General features: G+C 34.2%; 1 protein-coding gene across 3 annotated transcripts in view; it reads left to right on the forward strand.

Moving 5' to 3' along the window:
- LOC100165611 overlaps window positions 1–16,665 on the forward strand; it is a 141,134-nt gene extending 124,469 nt beyond the window's left edge. For 2 of the 3 annotated variants that reach the window (XM_029487847.1, XM_001944155.5), the window contains exons 6-10: window positions 1,410–1,608; window positions 6,464–6,672; window positions 7,858–7,966; window positions 11,061–11,306; window positions 14,718–16,665. In XM_029487847.1, the coding sequence (XP_029343707.1) occupies window positions 1,410–1,608; window positions 6,464–6,672; window positions 7,858–7,966; window positions 11,061–11,306; window positions 14,718–14,833 (879 nt within the window). In that variant the 3' untranslated portion in view covers window positions 14,834–16,665. The remainder of the gene's footprint in view (window positions 1–1,409; window positions 1,609–6,463; window positions 6,673–7,857; window positions 7,967–11,060; window positions 11,307–14,717) is intronic. The other variant, XM_029487848.1, reaches the window with a different exon arrangement.
- The last annotated feature ends 2,725 nt before the right edge of the window (window positions 16,666–19,390 follow it).

Below are 19,390 nucleotides of genomic sequence, written 5' to 3' on the forward strand. Positions count from 1 at the left end.
CGGATACGTTTTTTTCCCTCCGTTTTGTTTTCCAACCGCCGAGATAAGCCTTTCCGCGTGAAGGTCAAAAAATACGGTCGTGTGAGGGAAGGGGTTGGGATGTGTTTGGTAGGGAATTAAAGACAGAACAATGGCCGTTCAATTTTTTTTTTAATTTCCCTTCTGTGCGTCGTTTCTTAAATTTTTCTTCTTTTTTGATTTACGTCTGTACCTACCTATACCTACCAAGTGCCTACCTACCCGTATATATTGATATATTATACATCATGTACCGCAGCTTCATTTATATACACAGGTATATAATATGCACTGATGTTGCGGCACCGTCCCGAAGAGAGCGGTTCATTGAATGGTAATTCCCGATGCCCCGGTAATTAGTTCGACCACCTCTAGCGTACTTACGACAATTGTTTTCGCCGTAAATGCATTCCACAGCGGGGCCGCCCCGCGCGGCACACGTCGCCGCCGCCGCAGATAAGGTGTCCATTGAAATGCGCGCGCCGGCGGCGCATTTATCTTATACGCGCGGACAATATCGTACTTAGTATATTATAATGTACACTGTAGGGAGGGGAGGTGTCATTCGACTGCGAAACGCGGCTATTGGGTGGCACGTTTGTGAGACTAAAAATATAGTATAATATCGTTCGGGAAAATAAAATATATAAGATAACGGCCTTAATCTATCATCATCATCATTATTATTAAATGTAGATACGACCAGCAGCAACAACCCGGGTAGCGCCACGAAAAGTTGTCCGCTATACGCGCGAGTGAAATGGCGAATACATTATTGACTATTATTACGTGTTATTTGATATTATTATTATTGTTTTAAGATTTCTTCGTACAATGGACTTGTGTGAGCCAAACATTGAGGCCGGACGGACGGTCGTCAAATAATTTACCAATTTATTGTGCTTACAATGTTAGTCGTCATTATTGTGGCGGGTCGACAATAAAATATTATGTATACAATAGTATCTAAATACTATTTGTTAGTTTTTTTTGGTAGTTGCTCATTTTCAACAAAAGAGAAATATATGTCACAACTAGATCGACTATACATTATTATAGAATAAGAAATCGTATACGTTAAATGTGTATTATGTGTATAATAACCAACAGTATTTGACTGTATTATAATATACTGTCAGAATGTGAAAAACATTATTGGTATTCTAACTGAGATTACTCTGAAATATTATCCATAATATTGGTTTGCAAAGTACAAACTATATAATAGGCATAATACTATAATATGTGACTTCCAAGTTTCAAGCTCTTTGAATATAATAATAATACTTTGTTATAAAACTCCTCCCCGCAGCGTACAACGCATACTCTTTTAATCTCCTGATCTGTGGGTGTTTAATAATAATAATCATTTGTTTTTTTTTCCGTTTCAGCTATTTGACATGAAAAAATTCCAACAGAACGTCTCCAGAGAATTGCGCAGAGCGTACCCTGACCGCAGGCGTCTGGAATGTCAGTGTTTGAGTGCTATCAGCTTCGTCAAGAACGAACAGGACATGTTGGACAGCCCTATATGGGTGTTGATCATAAACGTCGTAGCCATGGATATGCTCAAGTCAAAATTGCCACCAAGTAAGTGGTTTTTCGTCGAACCATGTTTTTTCCCACTCACGCGCCCATCGTTGGATGACGATTATTATATTATAGTAATAGTGTTGTCAGTGCACTTGTCCTGCATTTTCTGTCCGCTTTCGTTTTCCAGCGCATATATATAATATGTATGTTCACTGTGAGATGAATAGGGCTGAGGGGCGAAGAGGGATGTACCTACCTATTCCATTGTTCGAAGATATTATTTTATTCATTTTTTTTTTATTATTATTATATTAACCGTTCCCACTGCAGTATAGAGGTATCATTATTGTATATTATCGTCTTTGATATCAAAAAGAGATAATTTTATTGAAAGGAGTCGTCGACCACGTATTATTACTACGGATACTTGAAATAGATATAAATTATAAAACAATCAAATTTCAACACATCGTACTCAGTAATAATATTGTTGTATACTCGTAGAATTTTTCTGTTCTCCTTTTTTCACGCGTTGACGAACGTTAAAGTCTTCGGAAAATGCCATGACTACGGTGGTATTGGTAAGACGCGTGATAACTATACAAGTATTCTTGATAATTATTATATTATATGGGTAATAGGAGTTTGCAGATTTATATACATTTTAAGGTCAAAGACGTAAATATGGGAAAATATGACATTAGCCAGGTTACATAACTAAAAATTTCCTAAAAATTGAGAATTATTGAAATCGTATATGTATATATATTGGGTCGTCATTAATATTAAATAAATCTATCAAAGCCATTTAAGAATCAAAAGTTAGTGATTTTGTACGATCTATCACGTAAAATAGGAGGAGGATGTATTATGAAATATGCATATCATATTATGGACTCCGCTAAAATGTAAAAATCAGAATTTGAAATTGTATTAGTGCTAGAGAAAATCTCTGTAATAATCCATAAATACTTAATACCTTGTAGATAATAATTGATTTTTTATGACTTACTAGGGGAGCTGAAGTTGAACATTGTGGAATCCATGATCATTAGACAATAACTGAATAAACAGGTCCTTTTCGCTGAAGCCCCTTCAGCACCACTAATTTTCTCATTAAAACCGTAATTTACAATGTATTTACCATCCTTAACCACTAATCTTTGGAGTAATGTCATTGGCACGACATTTTCAGCACAATATATAAAATTACTTTTTAACAACATTCCCCTACATTATTAGCTAATTTGAATTTAGACAACATTGAACATTTCCCGGCCATTTAATGACGTTCTTTCCCAGTTATCGTTTCTTACTGAATCATATATACGTTATTATAATGTATCTAATAATTATATGCGCACGTACTCGGTCTTATTGACCTGACAAAAAAAAAAAAAATAAAGGCTGCGGATACAAATACTGCAGTATAGATAACACCTATAGCAGCACGATGCGTGAAATGAATATGCGAGCCCGCAGACAGTCAATAATAGTCGCAAACAATGGACACGCGGTCCCGATTTCTTTTGATTGGTCACAGGACCGCGATTTGATTAGTCCTATGTTCAGCCCCGGAGGCTTGGGTTCCCACCGCGGTTTGATTCGTTCGGCGGTCCTCCGGTGTATTACCATTATATTATAATTTATATTAATACGTATATCTGCAGCAATTCGGGTCGCTGAACTGAAATGATTTTGATTCGAGAAAATCGTACCAAAGTTCATCATCGTTTGTCGCGCGCACATACACAAAAACGCGCGTATTATATAGTACATTATTCGATCAATCGCCGCATGACAACTTCACTGGACCCGTCATGATCGTTGCACAATTTAATGCCTAGTATAATAATATGATGTATATATAGTATAGATAGGTGTGTGTGCATAATTGTACGTAAAAGGAACACTCGCAGACCGCTTTTTCACGATGAAATCTTCACGCGCAGTGATCTTTGCCCGGAACGACAGCGAGTATATAAACATGAAGAGGCGGTTACTTATGATGCTATTTTCGTTTATATACAAAATCGTATACGCAATACTCTCTATAATAAGTAATAACATATTATATAGCCACATAGATACATCCACGGTAGCAGATTATAGTGGATGTGTGAGATGTTTTGACTTCTTACGTAGTTATATTATATCACTATTAGGACTATATAAAATTTGCTCGCTATAACATCACGTAGTTGAAGGGGTTGAAGGGGAGAAATAAGGAATACGCGCTTTAGGGACACGAACGTTTTTTATTTTTGTTTTGAGGTTGGGCTAAATCAATTCATAAAAAATGTTAGCTCCCCTTGAAATCGTTTACCCATTTAGAATAGGGTTATCAAATATATAATAATATTATTATTACACTATATCACTATGCGTGTGCGGTGCCTACTCGTTGCATCGGTGTTATTCAATCCCGCGAAATTCGTGACTGCACGCGCCACACGCGGCAATAAATCGTATCGTATAATAATACTATAGTTATATACCGTCTCAGGGCTTTTATAGATTATCGTAATATTTTCAAATATCTGTGCGTAGCCTCGACCGATTAAGTGTAACGTTCATGTTATATATACATATATATATATACATATATATCGTATGTTTCCCGAGTTTACGGATCGACGGCAAAATGGTTTTTATTATTTTCGTAATTATCGTCGAGATCCTTGCCTATAATATGAATTCGAACAAAAATGTCATCACGATCAACATATCACTAAGCATTATACACCAAACAGCGCAGACGCGATCTCTCGAGGTTAGGAAATATTTTGAATACCTATATATACCTATTATTTATTAATATAACGAAAGAAAATAAAACTATAACGTTGAATTTCGTGCGCCGAGTTTTGGATCGCATCATAGTCTCATATTTATATTAATGTCCATTATTATATTATCGTTTATTCGATAATAAAATAATATAAAGTTCAATCGTTGTGTTGTATAACGCATACACTATACGCTAGTTTAACGATCGAACGGGAATGTAGTTTTGCGGTCGGTCATCGGCGTATTATATATTATTATTATAGTGTTACGCGCTGCAGCAACAGGTCTCAGGCGGATGACGCGTTTTACTCTTGTCGTACGTTTATAAGTTTGTATATATATATATATATAATTATATATATATATATATGTATGCTAGTTGTGTTAAAGTATATCGTACTTTTTTCGATCGAACATAAATTGACGATCGAAATATCGATAAACTTTTTGTTTGGTCTTTGGAATTATTACCTGTACGAAATATAGCATGTGTATATTAAATTTTTAAATTCAGAATTTCTGTCTCGTTTCTAATATTATACGTCATATTATAATTTCACTCCATCATACACTGAAAAGCGTTTTTGTTTTTAGTGATGAAAAACATTTTCGCTGATCCGTCGAATTCTAAACGGTAACCGTGCTCTTCTAGGTATATACAATATACATATATTAATATGACGATAGAATTGAATACGTTTGCTCGAAAAGCCAACATTTGTATGTAATACTCTGCTGGGGAGATCAAGAGAATTTTTTGATCGGGTGAGTGGAGGAATATTTCCACACGACTTTGCACGGTACTATCCGATTGTTCGTGGCAGAGGGGAAAACATATGTCGTCCTACATTCGTATAGATCATGTCTCCGCGCGGCGTGGGTGGTCGGCTGAGCGCGCGCGCGTCGTTCGTGTAATATATTATTACGTCGTTGTCGTAGTCGTCGTTGTCGTGTCCGCGCTCGCGATATCTCGTCAAGTGCAGTTTTTGCCGTTTTTTTACCCGGCGGCAGTGACCTTTTAATTGGCACATAGTTCGTCCGTCGCGGTGATTAATCCGTTTCGGTGCAGTGTCCCGTTGTCGATGGCGCACTTAGGATAGTATAATATATATAGTATAATAGTATATATTATATACATGTATATTAAGCACAACCGTTAACCATTGCAGATGATGAGTATCGCGGTCATGACTTATTTTATTATTATTCTCCTCGGTCGAAAGAGACACGTGGAGACAGAGACGTGGACAAAGAGACAAAGAAAGATAGAGAGAGAGAGAGAGAGAGAGAGAGAGAGAGAGATACACACACATACACACGCACGCGCAACGAAATGATATTATTATCTATATTTATATATATGTGCGTGGTTATCGCGGAGGCAGGAGAGTGGAAAATCGGGTTGCTGACGGGAATGCGGACCCGGGGTTAAAACACTCTTAAAAAGGGATATGCGTTGGTTTGTTATGTGCATATATCTATTATAACTCGGTGCCGATTTCCATCGGTTTATGGTTCAAAACGGTCGCGTCTAACCGGACACCGCGTAATAACAATAATACGTACTCAGGCTGCGTCAGTGTCTGCGATATATATTATTATATTATAGAGTAAATCAATCGTACCACGTTCGTCGGAATAAAACAATATGATATAACATAATTGTGTTTCGTATTCGAATCGTCACGAGCTTAAGACTTGGGAGATCTTAAATATTATAATATATATATAGGTATACGGAGGACCTTGGTGCTGGATATAGACTTAGTTTTCCATAACGAATGGTCTTTTATATATCGTAGTAGATAACAGGGTGAACGCTAGAACGAGGGTGGACTCGTTCTACATAATATAACTTTAGCCACGTACAGATTACGTATTCACCTCTCGAAATCATTGGAGTATTCAAAATATCGCAGTTAGTGATTTATCACTTTGAGGCATCCCCTCCCCATGTTTTTGTGTTGCCCCCTAGACCCTAGTAGTCCCCACTGATCCGTGAATTCTATCATTATGGGTCCTTTTTATAGTACCTATACCTATAATATCATCTAGGTATATTAGATACACATAACTGTTATTTTAATGTCGTCTTTAATCGTCGTCGTCGTGCGCATTGTTGTTTACGCAGTGAAACGCACCACGGTGGACATCAAGAATCGGCCCAGGATCCCGATTCCGGACGAGGACCCGTACAGCATAGCAGGAGCAAACATGGTGGCCGCCACTCGGGAACAGCTGATGATGCAGACCGCGGCGCGCCGGGGTGACAAACCGCCCAAGCTGCCGCCCAGGGACCCGTCGAACCCGTATCCGCACGAAATACCCAAGGTAAAATTAATAACAAATACCTAATATAATATTATAATAACTGCAATTGGGTTGAATGAAAAATGGAGTGATGATTTTAAAAATTTTAGATTAATTTATCCATAATAAAACGCTTTTTTCTGTGTTACTCGGTGCAGTAATATTGTATCAATATTTTTGGGTTGAATTTTCAAGAATATTTTAGATATGTGTGTATTTTTAGATATCGGGTTTATATTATTATAATATATAATCGCAGTGTTTGAGCTTGTGGTTAGATGATGTGGAGCAGTCTGGTGATATTCAGGTGAAGAAAAATCTGGTCAGGTCTGAGGAACTCTCTGAATTTGACATGATATAGTACCTATATATAATAGAGTGTGTAAAATAATCAAGGATATATATCCAAGATCTCCTACCCAGTTAAAAGTACATAAATGTTACATATATACGATATACGTTCAGACCGTAGCTAGGGGTACTTGCCAATTTATCTCCCTCCCCTCTCCCAACACATAAATTAACAGCATAATATTATGAGATTATAAGTAGAAAAAAATATACCCTTTCCAAATAATAATATTTTTGAGAATAAACAATACGTTTAGTATACTTTATAATTTATTGACTTAGAACTGGAGAAGTAATTGTAACTCATAGGGAATTTGGGTGCTATATAGATATTAGACAACCCTGCAGCATATTCCTACTCGCTAAAAGCACCACTTATGCCGGGTTATGATCGTTTTGCAGATATTAAAAGTCCGAATTCGTTATAATAATATTATAAATGTATCCTCTTCGATTAGTAATAGGTATACTACATTAACTGCATCATCGGTATTTAAGACTTAAACGATGTGAGAACTGAATGTGTCACGTTGAAGCGAGCGACTTAAATTTAATAGTATATACTGTACAATATAAAAGTGAGATTATATATCATATTATGTATAATATATGAGGTAAGACGATACATCATATAACATCTACGCATTTTATGATGTATATACTCGGTCTTTTCGTTTTCCGAGTATATAATAATAAATATACTCGGAAAACGAATTATCTATCGCTAAAAAATCTACCTATATAATGCGTTCTGACAGTTTTATGTCTCGCCAGATTTCGCGTGCACATGTATACATTTGTCGCAAGTGTTTCTCTAAAAGTCTCCTTATACATTTTTTCTTCTGGTAATTGCAGCCCGACTACGACGACATCGAAGAAGAAGAAAACAGATTGGTCGGTTCCATGAAGCAGTTCACCTCATCGAGGGGAAAGGACAAAGTCAAGGACAACAATAAAAAATACGGTAAATACATACATACATACGTATTACGTACGCTTATTTCGTCATAGGTACGTATTATTTAATACGACGATGTCCCTTCTTGTGCCAATATAATATAATATATAATATTATAATCTGCCATTAAAAAAATACGTATACTAGCGCTGTGATGCTCCGCAGACGGATTTTCCCACTCATCACGGGTATACGATTGGCACAGCTATAGCGCACACGTATAATATTATTATTATATTATATAGGTAAAGAATAAGCGCAATTCTGTGTTCCGGAGCTGATTTCGTAACAGTGTAATCGTTCGAGGAAAGAGGCATGTGCTGTGCACACAGTACATTTATGCATAATTTTACCTTTGTTACATAATATATTATAACGTATTAGAAAATTTAATCGACAGCTGCAGATTATTTAAAATAATATTCTCTTATTTTATTTTATTAACAAAAAGACCTAACATTTTAGTAATATACTTACAGTTATGAACTTAATACTACATATAGTTTAATATTATGGTAGCATTACAACGGGTATCCATACAATTCTTTTTTTTTGTTCAGTCGATTACATTTATCTTAAAATTATATCTTGGCATATTTACCAACGGTTTTGAAAAGATTAATTTTGTTATCAGTGTTTCAATAAAATAACATGACGTGACCTAAATGCTACTAAGACGGTTTCCACGTAAATAATGGGAAACATAAATAACGCAAACAAATCTCGTGCTCCGAATAAAAAAATTATCGTGTACTATATAATAGTAGTGAAAATCAGTCGTGAATATTTCCCATCCTGCGAGGCCATTGATATTATTATATTTATAATTATATTATACTATTATGGCTATAAATGTAATACGTACATACTACATACATATTGTATTTTAAAACATTTTTTTAATGTTTCTCGGAGGATTCACTCTGGCGCGGCACCGCTTTCTGGATGATTTCAAAAGACGAAACTTATATATCATTATTATTACCCATCATAATGCGTCTGTGCAATAATAATTATAATTTCTTTGCATCCGGCAACGGCCTTGCCTGGTTTTCGTATTCTTTTTATTCCGTTTCGTCGAGATTACCTAATTCAACATAAAAAAGCAACGAGGTAGTTTGTATACGTACTACGCCTATACGTCTTGTCATCATGGTGGGCATCATCATTATATTATTATAATATAGGTAGGTAAATATCTTATATGCGATTCAGCAGCTGTCGCATATCCGTCTGCCACGCCAGACGCTCGGCCTCTCCTATCGCAAACGATCTATGTACAGGATGATCCATCGAGAATGCTTCGTCCCAATTTCGTCGTTTATTAAAGTTTTGTTTTTTGGTATATTTATGTATACTCGAAGACCACACTTTGAACAAACTTCTTCTTTTCACCAACATTTGGAACCCTAATTATTCCAAAACCCAGAATTTAAACAAATTATTAGGTAGCTACATAATCAAATGATAAATAGGGGTGCGAGCATGCATGGTCAATCACATATTGTATGATTTATAAATAATAATATACGAAAAGTCGATATTGATGGTACATAATAACAAACGTGGATTCTCATATGATTTACACCTATACAACATGTAGGTGTATAGTATTTATATATACAGTGAAATACCTGTATAGTCGGTGGTGTGCATACAGATGGAAGTCTTATTGTATCGTTAGTGTTAATGCGATTTTGGATTTTTAAGGATTTTGAATATTATGCAAACTGTTATTTCCCCCATCAAAATGTACCAACTATACCTAACCTTGCGAGACTTGAATGGAAACCGATTTGAAATCGTCACGACTCGTGAAGTTTATACCGCGAGATTGACTTTTTCTTTTTTTCCGACGGTTCACCTCTATAATTTTTTTTAAATTCAAAATGTAAATGACGAGTCTAGAATTGCAATTATAAACGCCGTATTTTAACCCAGATTTCTACGAAGGAATGATTAAAGTTTAATATATATATTATACATAAATAAAAACTTCCCCATTGATTTCATTAGGTACGATTGAAATAAAATTCGATATTTATATAATTGTACGCCTCAACTCATACTTTTCACTCAGACCTAAGAATTCAAATCGTCTCAAAAACAGCAGAATCTGCAACCTACAAACTTTTTCGTTCCCGAATTAAAATTCGCCCAAATTGCCCTTCTTTCCGACATAAATCGGCGTAGGAGAGAGCATACTAATTATGTCACTTCGAAATAAAATTTAAGATACAAGTGTTACAGCTGGGTGATTTCTTAACTAGTCATTCGTGTTACATGTACAGTATTTTATTAACTGCACAATTAGTGCTTACTGGAAATAATTTTACAGATTGTATAATTTCAAATAAACTATGTTTAAAAAATGGATAATACCTAATATATTATATTATGCACATATATACGAAACGACAATTGGTACTCGCGTAATCCACTCGGATTACCGGTTACACGTTGTTATTATAGCTATTCTAGATGTTTGTGAAAAAATAAAACTGCAGCAGCTATAGGTGAAAGGCTGAGTCGGTGCGCGGAGAACCGGCTGACGTATATGCACTTTCACTAAACGAAACGGCATATGCGTACCTTGACATTTAGTATCAATTTATTATTATTATATTTTAAGCACTCCGCACCCGTTGTAATTATAAATGTTCACTCGAAACTCGACATGAGACGATAAGAGTATAAGATAGACGGTCGTGCAGGTTAGGCGTATGTCTGATAGTATAGGTGGTGTACAATATTTTGTCACGATATTACAACCACAGCTTTCTATATAAGCATAGACTTGAGGACAAATAAACGATATACCCACCTAAAAAGAACACTTGTACCCAGCAAAAAACCAATGTCTATAAAAAAAAAATTGTGTCCTATGATAGTTTGATCCCGAGACGGATTGTCAAAACGGTTGAATTGTATTCGGATTTCACGCCCGATATATCATATTTATGTACCAAACGTTAAGTTTTTAATAATTACCTGCTCGTTTTCAATTTAAAAATAACACGCCAATCGAATACCTATTGACTAGGCGAATGTCGCGACACTACGTCATTTTCGTTTATAAAAACAAATGTTTGGTTTTCAGACGACCCGTACTACTGTGGACTGAGAGCCAGAGTGCCAAATTTTGTCAAGACTTCCAACGGAAAGACCAAGGAGTTCATCAAAGATGTGCCCGTCGGCCCAAAGATGAGCACCGCCGTGCCGCCATCCCGCTACCAACAGAATCCGATGGCCCTGTCCAACGGTCATCTGGCCGCCGCCGCCGTACACTATCATCATCAGACGCAGCCCGCCATGTGGCACACGCGCAGCTTCGACAGCGGAATGGGTAAGCAATCGTTGTTTTACATTACATTTGATTATTAATAGTTATTATTTCGTGAATTCAATAACCGCCTCGGATATGGATATAAATCGAATATAATCGATTAGTATGTGCGTGTACGGCACGGCGGTCAAGAGTTCTCCACGATAGCGTTAATTAATCGACTATTATAGTAAAATTATACATCTCACGGCGAAATTTTCGATTTTATGCGGTCGATGATAACGGGTCCGAATTTTATTCATTTCCCGTTTCATTCAGTTGTATTATTATTGCATCCGCTGCGGGTTTATGTCGTCGATTTCAAAATCATATTTTCAACTAACTAGACAGATATATAATAACACAATACAAAACATGTCGAAAGGTGTGCATATTATAATCGTCGTTGCAGTAATTAATATAAATGCGTTCGTTTGCTGCACTATAATATTATAGGAACAAATATTGATATTAATTATTACTGATCTTCGTTTGCGCCTAGGAGGAATGTGACTTCTCTACCATTTTAATCTAGATCCACCCGTGCCCTATAGTTAGTATAATTGTAGTGTATAGTGGTTTCAACGTTTCTGTTAAATATAATTAGTTTTGAGTAACGAAACAGTGGTCAGTGAAACGGAATTAATAAAAGTCTTCTTTATTAGGTACTTATTTTAGATTTGTGCATCAATTTAATATTTGCATGTACATTAACTAATAAGTACATACAATTGTTATTATAATATATAATCTATAGATTGGAAAAAATGAATAAAAGACTGACATTATCAACACACTTAGATCAAATCCGTTAAAATGGTTATTTAATAATCATTTTTTAAAAATACGCATTTAAATAATTATACATAATTTATTACCTACTCAGAATAATATGAAACAAGTTGTACGTTTCGTATTTTTCCGAATATCTATATAATTATTGTACCCATATTTTATGGTCAGATAAAATTACTTTCGAAATATTCAGCAAGCTTTACTGTCACGTTATGCGCTTCAATTACAGCATAGACGCCTCGTCTTGTAAGATTATATTTAAAACAGCTTACTGTCCTAATGACTCTTTTCATTCGATTTCGTTATAAGAAAAAACTCCAATCAACACGATTTCATGTTTCGAAGCTAATAACTATTAACTAATTATACGCTTTTAGTATAATATGAAATATACAGTTTACCGTCAATATTTTATTTACCGTATATAATCCTACTTCCGTTTGTCGGTTGAAAGTGTTCTATTAAAAAAAAAATGTTTCATTCCAAAACCGCTACCTAACGTCTATACTTTATTATATAACAGATACCTACATTGTAAATTGTACAATATTACCTTTTAGAGTGTGTTGTATAAACTTCGTGTTAAAAGGATTACTATTATTATAGCATATTATACAGTATTGTATACAGGATTATTCACAAAGCTTTCTCAACCCAATTTACCATTTATTATAATGATTTTATTCGGTTTTGAACAACTATAAAAATAATACTCGTTTGAATTTCAATTTATACGCTCAAAAACAATAAACAATAATATTTTAAAATTATATTTGACAATATACAGTATAAAACGTGTGTTCATATATTTGAAAAAAAAATGTTAATTTTATATCCAGAGCTAGGACACTCCTTAAATAAAAAAGTAAAATATAATGGCCCCTATATTATTTAAGTATTCTAAAAAATGTCAAAAGACAGAGTTATATATTGTATATTATGTATTATTTAAACTTCAAGGGCATGTTGAGCGTGGTCGGTAAATCACACTGTACAGTATCCTTCGCCTTTAAATGTAATACGGTCCGCGGTCTCGAATTGAAACCACGTACGAATCTGTATTTATGTGGGTCATAAAAGCATTTACGCAGCTTTTGGTACACATATTAATATAATATTATATACAGGTATAATCTAGTGTACGTATTACAAAAATTAAACTCCACGTTGGTATGTTTTTGCGGATTTTTCTTCACGGCTGTCGGCACGAATCCGGACCCCGTTATTCAAATTTAATTGCGCCGGAAACGCCTATTATTATTGGGTACAATCGATTATCGAGCTCGACCGTCGTCAAGTCCACCACCATGAACCCGCGAATCGTTGCAAACGCATACGATGATTCCCGTTCCCCGGTATTGCAAACGATATAGATTAAATCGAATTTCAAATGTACGAACCGTATAGGTTCCTCATCGTTCCTAAGACCTATGTGTGTGTGTGTAATGTACAGTATAATAAACGATCGCACTATGCGAAGGTTTCATAATGGTTAGGTAAAGATCGACATTGTTCTTACCTTATCCGGAGTGACCATGCCAGAGTGATATCTGTAACTGCAGAGCAGGAAGGGACGAATTCGAGGCTGTTCACCTGAAAAAATATACATTTTAATAATAACAAATAATAATATAACCTCCATAGAATTGTAATTTCAACGGATTTCCACCGGTGCATTGGACTTATTGGTGTAGGTTGACTACGCCATTAATATTATATTGTTTATTACGTATTATTATGTTATTTGCGACTGCAGCGGAGGACTGTATAACAGCTCAGCGACAATATATACGACCCCGCGTGTTGCACAATTTTATTATTTATGACTAATATTATATTATTTTTTAAATTATAATGTTATTTTCTCATACCGGTTTCGTTAATCGTGTCCAAATAAGACGACGTCGACGCCTAAACGATATTCGCAAAATGTCCAATTAGCAATAATTAGTCCACTGACTTCTCCCGATCACGGTGTATTACGCGGTGACACCAATGCGTAACGAACATAATTATTACCTGTAATAATATAATAATTTAGTATTATGACAATACTGCAGCTATTCAGTTTGTAGGATAGACAAATCTATAAAATAATTTCATATTTTTTTATTATCCATACCGTATCCCTAGTAAAAAATTAACAAGTAAGATAAAAATAGTTTTAATATTTGCTTACCATAATATCACGATATTAATTAAAAATATATAGTGAAATGTCTGCCCATGAATACATGATAATTCCGTATAGTAGGTACATATTATATTAGGAAATTAGGTATATGTATCGGTGATCTTGGACCAGACTACGCCCTTTAGACGTGATTGAACTTTTAAGTTGAAATATCTTTAAAACGAATAATGTTAAAATAATTTTTTTTTTAATAATCGCCTCTACAACACCGCCACCCCATCCCGATTTGAATAGATTTTGTCGTTGGATTATCTAGAGACTCGCAAGTTGTGTCATATTATAATGCATACCTTTATGTTTAAATAAGATAATAATGCTGCAAGAGACTTTACAGTATATTGCATCATATGAGTTACTTGCATTAGTGCTTTAACATAATATTATAATATGGTATTAATTTTGTACTAAATGCAAATGTTTTTTTTGCTGATTATGTTTTGCAGACGCCGAAGTATTCGATTCACCGTACAACCACATCTACGGACGGCTCCCCATACCCACCAGAGGTTATATACCGACGGGACACAGGACTCCGATGTACGTCGGCGAATGGGACTAACGATTCGAACAAGGCGGAGTGACCGAAGTCGGGTCGCGCTTCTCATCGACAACGATTTAAACGATTCACTTTTAAAAGACAAGAAAATTAAAAAAAAAAATAATAATATCATTTTATTATAATATTATAGTAGATCCCTTTTCGTTTTGTTCTCTCGACTGATGGATTTATATATATATATATATATATATAAGTAAATTGCGTACATTTGTATTATATAATATTATAACATAATGTATTGGAAAACGATTTTACGAGCTTTTTTTTTTTTTGACTTCTTTCTTTTTATTATATTATATAGAATATTTAGTAGGTAGGTATATGTATTTTTTGTGATTTTCTTTTGTTTTCGATTTTATTTGATTAGTCCACCGCCGGTACGAAACACGACGACCTCCGTGATATCGCAGTGTATACATACATTTTATCATATAATAATATTATAATGATATGAATATTAAGCATATTATAAGTTTTATAATAGTAAAAAAAACTCGCGCGGGATTTTTTCTTACGGATACATAGCAAAAGAAGCAGTACCTAAAATTCTACCGTAATTATTACAAATAAATAAATTATGTCTCTAAAATCATAGTTACTGCGGACGTCGATATTAACCTTTTGGAAAAATTCAAAATCGTGTATCGATGACGTGTGTGATCATTTATCATCCCATGGTCGTCGAACATACACACACACATTGCAAGTATTGTATTGTTGTTATAATTCTCACATAGGTACACCGTAGTCCGATTGCCAAAAAAACTCCGTCATCTTGGTGATAATAATATAATTTCGTAGAAAGTGAAAAACAGAAAAGCGAAATTCAGTCGTAGGTAACAGCCAGCATCCGACGACGACGTCTCGAGAGGTGGTGAGTTAGGATACGATTTTTTTTCTTACCGTGTGAAAATGAATATATCAAATAGAGAACAGAAAAAATGTGAGAAAATAAAATACAAACCGGTGTGGGGAAGTCGTAAAATCGATCGAATTCTTCGTATAATATATTATAATATGTAGAAAGAAATAAAAAAAAAATTTAATTTGTAACAAAGAGATTAAGTTTAATTTTTATGGAAACAAATAAAACGTATTGTATAAAAGTAACTTATATATTATCTTTGTTGTTTATTATTATTATATTTTTTTTATATATATACATTTTCTTTTAAGCTCGCGCTATTGGTATATATAATATTATAATATAATAGGTACGTTACGATTAGACTTTTTAGGTTTAACGCATAATATTATTATAATGATATATCATATATACATTGTACCCCTATTTGATATGCCCTTTTTTCTCTCTCAATTTTTTATTATATAATTAATTATTATTGCGAATAATTACGCATGTTCGGCGCGTGCGACAGACGCAGTGCATTTGATATCATAATAATTATAATTATTACAATGATATATAATGATCATAATATACGCATAATATTAAACTATTATAATTGTCAAACAAGGTTCGCACGCGTCGATTGCGTTGTTCACACTTGTTGTTGTATATATATATATTATATAAATATATACAATCAACGATTATGTGATCAATATTATAATATTATACGCATACATACCAGTTAATTATAATATTTTTATTTTTATTTTTTAGTTTGTTTAAGTATATTTTAAGTATATTATAATGGTAATCCGAATTTTTATTTCATGACAATATATAATTATTATTATGTTTTTCGCCTATATTATATTATATACTATTAATATATTATAATATAAGTTGTCTTGTATTTCTACATAATTATATATGTGTGTTTTAACGATAGTAATGATAACAATATACGATAATATGAAAAAAATTGAAATGTTTTTATTATTATGGTATACCTATGAAGTATGAATGGTGTTTCTAAGTTTAGTTTTGAAATTTCATGGTGTGTGGGCTAAGCAGCATGTTCCCAGCCTCCTCACAATAAAATTGGATATCTCGAAAAGCACTATATACGAGTGCAAACCTTGACAAACGAATTTAGCTAGTTTTGTATAAAAATTTTAACGGTAGGGGGAGCTATATTTGTATTCTCTTTTCCAAATTTAACAGTCCGTGAAGGACCTATTTGCTGTCTCGACCATTTTCATCACTCCGATCACTGTCTTCTATTCTTGTTCCTATAGTGGGACTCCAGTGGGACCTGACTTCACCTTTCCTGTCCGTCCTCATCTTGGTCGACCCCGATAGTCCTTTTTCCACTCAGTCTCCCAGTAAAATTGTTGTTTCTGTATAATATATGGAGTTTTATGCTTTATAAATTACATATAATATATTATAATGACTCTAGATTAATTCTTGCAGTACCGTTTGAACCCACGTGTATAATATATATATATATACTCTATGGATACCAAACACGAGAGATCAGTGAAATCTCGAGGTGGACCCACGATACGCATCCACCCCCTCGAGAATCTTTTCCTGATCGAGCCGCAACGCGGGCGTGGCGTATGTATTCGTATTTTGTGTCACGTATAAAATCGTATAGTAAGTTAATCGTTATTAGGTATTATTGCAGTTGTGTGAGATGATAGACGAGTCTAGTTTCCGAAAAGTGTACCGGTCGGGCAGACTACGAAGCCTAACTAAGGACGGCATAATAATAACGACAGTAATATAATAATAATATTATGACGGATATTATATCGTATATGTATCGTGTACGCGATATGCTCGTCCTCAAAAAAAAAATCAAATGGTCATTTTCCGTCGTCCTGCAAGACCCCATCGCCATCGTATGTGGTTATAATAATATGTCGTGGTGAAAAAAATAAAACTTCTCGCAAGTAAACAGAGTATGTTGTACGTGCGGCAGCGTTGAATTTTATTATCGACACGAATTCCTCGTCGTGCGACGTCGTACGCGCGCGTAATAATAATAGTCATAATATGTAGTATAATGCGCGATACGCCCTAACCGACTCAAAAAATAATCCATCGGAGGACCTTGAGTCGGGACGATTACAGATTATCGTCATCGTTATCGATCGCGGTCGGAAAATAATATATAATATATCATTGACCGCACGTGTTGAACATGATAAGATTATTGTGACGATCGCCGCCTATTATATACAATATTATATTGTATTATATAATAATTATTTAAATATATATTATAATAATATGATATATATATATATATATATATAATAGCCGTCTGTCGCCGAGTCAAAGTCGAGCACGCGTGCAACAGGTAAAACACGTTATAATGAAAAAAAACCATCGACATGATTATTATAGATTTTCGCGAGCGTAGGTATATGTATATTATATTCATCGACCCCCCCCCCCCCGACTATAATATATCATGGTTTTTTTAGTTTTTAATATATTATGCGCACGTACAATATAATTTATTATAATGTTATCCCGTGACAATAATTAACGGCGGCCCGGAACTGTTTTATCACAATGACAATAATAATACATACCTATAATTATATGTAAATATTCGCCGACCGTCGCGGAGGTGTATAATATAACATACGACCGAGTGGCGTGGTAGATCAGATCGTCATATTTTGTCCGCAGCGAACTGGACTGCCGCCGACAAAAAAATGTGTTTGTAGGAGTTGAAAAAAAAAGGACGACCTTAAACTGACGAGTTTTCCGCGGACGAGCATCTCGAATTTCGCGGATATAGGTACATAATTTTTATTTTACCTTTTTCACGACCTAAGACGAACTGTTGTGACATGCCACACGCATGCGCGTGGGAGTAGATTGCTATAAAATACTAGTGGGTCTATAATATTCACAGAATAATTTATTAAAAAAAATTATCGTTATTGCGTAAGCCACTGGTACATAATAATACACTCGTCTTCACAGTAATCGATTATATTTTATACTAAAAAAATGTTTGCGATCACGTCGTTAGAATTAAAAAACTGGAAAAAAAAATCATTTTAAATACGTATTTTAAAACAAATAGTGCCTTTTATAATTTAAAGCGATAACTCATCTATTGAAATAAGGGGGCGCCTATTATAATACGCCCCCATAAAAAACTTCGACCAAACGACACAGGCTATACCTATCGACAGATGACAGTTTTAAAAGTATGATCTAGGTATGCACATAATATAGCTGTATAAGTATTGGGCATAGGCTAGGTTTGGAACTTATTGAATCAAAATATTATATTCTAAATTTTAAAATTTTCTAAAACCACCACAACAAAAAAACCAAGCAAATTCAACTTTTACTTTTAATTTAGAAGTGAATGAGTGCAGTACCGAAGCCCGAATTAATTTTATTATATACACGTATAATATAAACTTCATAGGGGACTATAATGGTAGCCAGTCCTGTAAAGAATGCTTTTAAAAAGTACTTGAGTAAATACTCAAATAAATTTTTTTTTAAATATTTAAGATACTACTCAAATACTTTAATTGTATAGTATATCAAATACTACTCAAATTCTTTGAAAAAGTATTTGGAATACTTTTCAAATACTTTTGGTTTTTAAAGTGAGTTTCTAATTATCGTAATATAAACACATAGGTAGTAGGTTATCCAATAGT

Source organism: Acyrthosiphon pisum, chromosome A1 (assembly GCF_005508785.2).
Source record: "Acyrthosiphon pisum isolate AL4f chromosome A1, pea_aphid_22Mar2018_4r6ur, whole genome shotgun sequence".
NCBI lineage: Eukaryota > Metazoa > Arthropoda > Insecta > Hemiptera > Aphididae > Acyrthosiphon > Acyrthosiphon pisum.